The 7,128-nt window shown below is 33.8% G+C and overlaps 1 protein-coding gene across 1 annotated transcript; it reads right to left on the bottom strand.

The window, feature by feature from the left end:
• Positions 1-2,925: 2,925 nt before the first annotated feature.
• Positions 2,926-6,757, bottom strand: elg1 (enhanced level of genomic instability 1). Its single transcript, XM_090406353.1, has one exon. It carries the CDS (start codon positions 6,620-6,622, stop codon positions 3,137-3,139), a length of 3,486 nt encoding a protein of 1,161 aa, XP_090262479.1. The 5' UTR covers positions 6,623-6,757; the 3' UTR covers positions 2,926-3,136.
• Positions 6,758-7,128: the final 371 nt, after the last annotated feature.

Here is a 7,128-nt window from a genome sequence, read left to right as displayed (position 1 = left end):
TCTCAGGAGATTTTAATGCAAAAGTTGGACAATTTCCAATTCTTATGCAAATACTATGGAAAAATTTGGAATTGGAGAAATAATTGACAGAGGAGAAATGCTACTAAATTCTCGTGAATTAAATAGCCTGTTTATCACCAATGTTTTATCATAGGGAAAGTCATAAATACACCTGGACCTCACCTAATGGAGAAACCAAGAACTGTATAAATTATATATTAATATTAATTAATAAAGATGGAAAGCTCAAATTAAAAATGTAAAAACCCTCAAGAAAATAGATATGGATACAGACCATGAATTCTTTACAACCAAAATAAACATCACATTTGGCAAGAAAATAGCATCAAATGCAAAAATAATAGACATGAAGGTACTTAAAACCCCAGAATACAAGCATCAGTATGGGGAATTTATTACAGGAAAACTTGGAGCAATAAGAGAAGACAGGAAATTGCAAGAATTGAGGAGAAAAGAGAATTGCTGTACATAGCAGCAACGATCTTAGGCTACCCAAAAAAGACTAACAATGAACAGATGACAGGAGACATTTTGGAACTACCAAAGGAGAGAGATAAAAAAAAAACAATCTCTTGGAATTTACTCAAGAAATACAGAAAATGCAGAGAAAGAAAGATATATTAGAAAAATATGACACCAGAACTTTGTACAAAACGAACAATTCAACTGCAAAGTGTTACTCCTCTTACCACATCATCATGCTTAATGGAGACAAGGTGACAGGAAAACCAACAGAAATAAAAGCAGTCTGAAAAAACACTTTTTGCAATTACTCAAAATCAAAAGTTTCTTTTTCTTTTTCTTTGGATGCTGTAACAGTGGTACCATCTGGATGGGTGAGAGGTAGGAGCACAGGTGAGCAGAAGTTGCATCCAGTGGCTTCTGTGAGGGACCAGAAGGCACAACTACTGTTTGGACAACAGATGAGTTTTCTGGTATTAGTCTTTATGAAGCTGGGATTTGGATTTTCTGATGGCTGATTTACAGCTATTGCATGCTTCTGCATAGGCTGAGCATGAAGCTATATAAGCCACCTGCTGTAAGCTGAGTTTTTTCTTCAAGTCCTGACCAACATTTCTGTTGGTCAGGACTTGAAAACTGGATGGGAATTTTGGAATGGAATGAGGGATGAATGCCTTTATGCCATTATGGATGATTTCTGTGACTTGCTCAGTGCAGACATCTGGGTTAGAAGAGCAGAAGCTATAGTCATGCCATGGAAAGAAGAGTAGTAGTTCCAGAGATCATTCCACTTTGTAGTGCCAGGGTGTGAGGCAGTGGTCCCATACCAAGCAATGAAATTCACCTCCCACTTAGAGACAATTACAAACTAGAATTTGAACCCACAACCTGTCAGAGAGCAGATAAACTAACCACTTGGCCAAACAGGACAGCTACTAACTTTTGCTAACTAATTAACTTTTACTTACATCACCCATTCAACACAAGAGAGAAAAGATGTGAAGTATTTCTTTTGCAGCATTCACTCAGTTCTCTCCTTCAGCTTTCAAAACACAGTACAAAACAGGAAAATCAAGACATATCTTTACAGCTCATTTTAAGTTTGTAATTTTTTGCAGGAACAGATAATAGTCAATTGCCCTCTAGTTTGTCAGGCTTCATGAGTTTCCTTCAAATACAGTAAATTAGCTAATAATGAAACTGTCTACTATCATTACTACTATATATAACACCATATGAAAGTCATTCCTTATTGTAATTCATCTTATTTGCAATTTTCACTCATTTAATGAAGGATAATAATTAAAAATTTCATTTAAAACATGATCCTTAAAAAAAAAAAAAACACTAGTTCTATTTTATTTATGATTTAACAAATTGGATGTCACTTCAAGATCTATGCAATATCAAAGGCTTTCTTTTCTTTTTTAAGTTAAATTATAAACAGTTCTGCATTACTTTATATATTCTGGTATTCAAAATGCATACAAACTGATTTTAACAAAAAAAGTATTTTAAATGTGACACATTCTAATTGTGTTGAACACATAGAAGCATATCTGTTCAACATCTATATAAATTGTTTAGTAAACTAAAAAATAAAATAAATGACAATTTTCTTTCAGTCATATACAAAAACAAACTGATACATTATTTGACCATACGAATGACAGCAATGTTATCAATCTATATTTATACATAATATCACAATGCACTCCAAAAATATGAAAGATCAGTTTATACAACTGTCTTCAGTGTCAATATATCCAGTACCATGAGGCGAGTTTTCATGGAACTCTTTTACAACTTGTCCATTTAATCTGCCATCCATAATGACTACATTATTATAATTTACATTTTTTTCTGTGAAAAAAATATAATTACAAAAAAATAGTAAATAAATACATCTGAAATGCAAGATAACCTACTTCTGTATGAAAGTTTAAAGATGTTGAAAGTTTATTTTTCACTTGGTTAGACTATAATAAATTTAGTTTAATCCTTTATCCAAGTGTGTGCAAACAAAGTTTGCGCCTGAAAGTATCTTCAGGACTGGGATAAAGTGGTACAACACCGGGCAACTCCTTGCAAAGGTAGAGCAAGCTTCCAACACTCCTATCTCAATATCTCCCATATTGCAAAACACATCTCCTTGCGGATATGTATAATGTTATGCATTAAGGGAAGGGCCACTACCCAGACTAGTTTCGCCCTTTATTGTCAATAAAGGTCAAAACTAGTCTAGTCTAGTGGCCCTTCCCTTAATGGATAACATTATACATATCTGCAAGGAGATGTGTTTTGCATTATGGGAGATACTGAGATAGGAGTGTTTAGCTTGCTTCACCTTTGCAAGGAGTTGCCCAGTGTTGTACCACTTCACCCCAGTCCTGAAGATACTTTGTTTGCACACACTTAGATAAAGGATTAAACTAAATTTATTATAACTACTTCTGTATGTTATACTTAACTTTATTAGGTTGGACTTGTAAAATATCTGGATATCCACATGGTATGCCATAAAACAACCACATACATTAAAAAAATTCACACTCTACTCTTTCATATTATAATTAAATGACAGCGTCTGATATGTTTCAATGTCCCTAAAATAATTTACACAACAAATGGTTTCATATTTGCAGTGATATTTTTATGTACCCAGCTGCCAAGCTAATAGTTTCAAAACTGATGGCTTCACATTTAAAGATATTCCATTTAAATAATGCAGGAATCTTCGAGATCGTTTTTGACTAATTAACTGTTTATGAGCCTCCAAAAAACAAATCTGACGCAACATACTCATATAATCTAAAGCAATTGCTGAATGATTCAAATGCTGCAGAGCAGGCAATCTGGATGAAACCTCCTGAAAGCATTCCAACTGCTGCTCTTCTCTCTGTCTTTTACTATAATCCTCTCTGTTGAAATGTAATCGGTCTGTTAAGTCCCTTGTTGGCAAAAGCAAACACTGAGAAGATCTAGTTTCCAAACTTACTTCATTTAATGCATCATGAATGTGCTTCCTTGCTAATTTACAACTAAATGTTTCAATAGCAGAAGTTACATCAAAGTTTGCAAAACTTCCTGCAGACCAACTTTCTTCAGAACAAGATGGAAGTCCCTGGTTCCACCTTTTAATACTGTGAACTGGTGACCAACTGTTTATATTGGCAGAATTCAACTCTCCTTTTAAAATATCAGCAGTACTGATATTGTCACTTAAATCTGCTAACTGTTGTAAACTCTTTAGGCATAACAAAATTTCCTCACTTTTATTTGTACTTATACTTGTAATGGTAGATGTTTCTTTACTTGATAATGAAGTCTGCGTTGAGTTTTCTAACTCCGTAACAGATTCTACTGATTCCTCATCAAGCCAACTAACATTCAGAGGATTTGATTTTCCAGCCAGCTGTTCCTGTTTTCCATTCTGCCCAACTAAAGGCTGACACAAATAACTATACAAAGATAAAGGCAACAGATTAGGAAGATTGGCATATATAATATCATGTTTACTATAATGATATTTCATTGCAACATATGCATTATCCCATGGAGAATTCTGAAGCAGAAATGATAACAAACCACAACCAAATTCCCACTTTTTATTGTTTGCTTTAACATTAGAGTTCTCACATAAATTTTGTTCCGGACACATATCTGTTTTATTTAATTCTGAAATGGATAAAGAATCAGAAGAGGAAATGCATTTCGTTTTAAGTGCCAAGCGTTTGGATCTTTTTAAAGAGATACTGGGATTAACTACATAATTTAGTTGATTAAATGAGTTGTGACTACTATTTTTAGACATTATCCAAAACTGCAGATGTAACAGTATTTTTCTGATATCTGCACCCAAAAATTCTATGTAATCAATAATATCATCACGGGAAAAGGTAATATTTTCATTTTTACAGATTTTTTCTAAATGGTTTGTCAAAGCTTCAAAAGGAGGAGGGTTTAAAGTGACCACTTCAAATTTATTATTTATATTTTCAATAATAAGTGGAACATTTCTGCTAGCTGTTAATATTATTGGTTTTTTCGTTGTCTTAATAAAGTTATTCACTGTGGTCCAAAATCCATCATCCTCTTCAAATATAACATCAACATCATCGAAAAGTATTATCATGTGACTAGCAAATGTTAGCCCTTTTCCTAAGTTCTGTGGTTCCAGTTTGTGTGTTACATTATGGTTATTCTTTTGCTGCTTGTTCTTATCATAAACAGGACTTGATTTTGAAACATGTTTCTTTCTGTTTTGGGGTAACATTTGCAAATTTATTTTCACTTTAGTTTTTACTGGTTTAAAGGAGTTAATTGTATTCAGTGAAGTTCTGTTACTTCTTTTATTCTTGAGATGAACACAATCTTTTTTGTGTATGTTAGATACACTATGTGTTTTCCTTTCTGATGAATCAATCTTAAAAAAATCTGCTATAGTTGATTTTTTTGAAATACTTTTATTGGTATTAGAAAGTTTTTTAAATGATTTTGCATTTGTTTCTGTAATATCACGATTATATTTCTTCTTGCTTGGCAAAGTAAAAAAACTAGAAACAGATGACTTTTCAACATGATGTGACTGCGTAGCTTCTTGCAACTGAGAAGCGATTCGTTTTCCATTACGACTGGAAGAAGCATTCACCTCTAAAACTCGATATCCCAGTTCATGTGCAAGACCATAAACCACACTTGTTTTACCACACCCAGTTGGACCAGTAATTAACATACAGTTAGTCAAGCAGTCACCATCATTAGAATCTTCAAACCAATCTTCCAGCAAGGTACACTCTTTTTTGCTTTCATCCAATTCTGGAGAGGACATTCCATCAGAATACTTGGATTTCCATCCCATTAGCCAATTATGTATTGCATGCAGGGCATCTTCATTTCCTACTATATTAGCTGATTTCAATGGTGCATATTTTTCTGTCCATATAATGCCCTGCCTTTCTTCAGTATGTGCAGAAATTCCACTGTGTTGCAATGTTCTATTATTTCTAATACTTTCTCTGACAATCCTTTTCCTTAAAACACGACTCGTTCCAGCACAAACATCATCCCGCTTCTCTGAAGGTGGGAGTAATTTATCTGGGGCTTTCTCAGATGATGTTTTATGTTGTAACACATCACTTAAACATACAAAACTAGTTTCAGAAATTGACTTATTGCAGTCCTTCTGTTCCATTATATTTAAACCTATACAGCCCTGCCAATATTTTTGTTCTATAATGACATCATCATTAACCTCCTTTATTTTAAAAGGAAAATTAAAACTTATAGAAGGAACCAAAGGATGACATTTCTGGATTTGCTGCACATGGCTGATTTGTGGAAAAATATTGTCATATGTGCATTTCATTCCTGATAATTCCGCAACAGCATTCTTTTCAGAATGCAACAGCTTACAACATTCCGACTTACTATCACTTATGGCATTTAGAGAATCAGTTTCCCCAATATTAACATTCTTTGAGCACAATGGCTCAGAACATAATGTCTCCATAATTTTAACTACATTGTTCTCAATTATTTGAATTTCTGAATCATTATTTAATAAAATTGTTTCTGGTAACTTCTGTACAGATGATTTTGAATTCTTTATTAAAAAAATTGGTGCTAATCTTCTCGCAGCCTGTTTAATTTTTCTAGATCCAATTATGTCACTGCTACTAGAACTATCCTGAACGTTCACACATTTGCTTGAAACTGTTTTCTGCTGTTTTGGTTTACTAGTTACAGTATTATTCTGAAATTCATTCATTTTTAATCTCCTGTTAAATATAGGTGCAAGCCTTGTAAACGCAGCACAATCCTTAAGACACTCCATATCATCTATTTTTGTTTTTGAACCACTTTCTGAAATATAATCTGACTTTTCCTCTTTCCTTCGCTTTGAAAAATTAAAACTGCATTTGTGCAACTCCGATTTCACAATTAACTTGTTATTTCTCTCTTCATCAGTTTTCAATCTCACTGGGCCAGCATCATTACTAAGAAGCAACTGCTTTTTACGAACATCGTTATCGCAAGACTTAAAATCAGCTATGTTTAGTGATTTTCTTTTCGCAACTGTGCTAGGACGAAGCGTGAGGCACCTGTGAGGAGTCTCCGATAAACAGGATGCGCTCATTTTGATATTTACAATAAACGTTTAAAAAACCGGGTGACAATTGGTACTAGACATCCTTCAGTGGATTGCTGCTGCAGAAACACTTCTTCTGGGCATTTTCCATGAAATGCCTTCGTTTCCTTTTTAACTAGTTGCATTTTGTTCCGAGGCCTAACGTATTACGTTCCATAATGAAATGAAGGAAATACTCACAGTACGACGCAGAGTTCCTTTCCACGAATTCAATCATTTGCAGAATTCAGATGTCACAGTCCAACAAACAAATGTAATCAGACACACACAACTCATTCGTTATTTTTGTTGATTTTAGCTTCAAAATAAAATTAAACGAACGAAAACATTAAAACGATAGTTCCCGCCAGAAGCTTTTGTACACACGCCACCTACCACGATATAAGCTTATAATTAGATATCAGATATTAGATATAAGCTTATAATTAGATATATTAGGATCAAAGAGTGGTTTATATTGCAGCGGAGTCCAGTAGAAGCCAGGTGACTAGTGG

The sequence above is a fragment of the Typopeltis vanoorti genome, chromosome 16, assembly GCF_054136105.1.
Source record: "Typopeltis vanoorti isolate ZY-2024b chromosome 16, IOZ_Tvanoo_1.0, whole genome shotgun sequence".
Classification (NCBI taxonomy): Eukaryota; Metazoa; Arthropoda; class Arachnida; order Uropygi; family Thelyphonidae; genus Typopeltis; species Typopeltis vanoorti.
Note: the sequence above shows the minus strand (reverse complement) of the source record. Positions and strands in the feature narration are given on the sequence as shown.

Bases quoted from the DNA above. Each gene is read 5' to 3' on its own strand.
- elg1 (XM_090406353.1), bottom strand. From the start codon at position 6,622: ATGAGCGCATCCTGTTTATCGGAGACTCCTCACAGGTGCCTCACGCTT.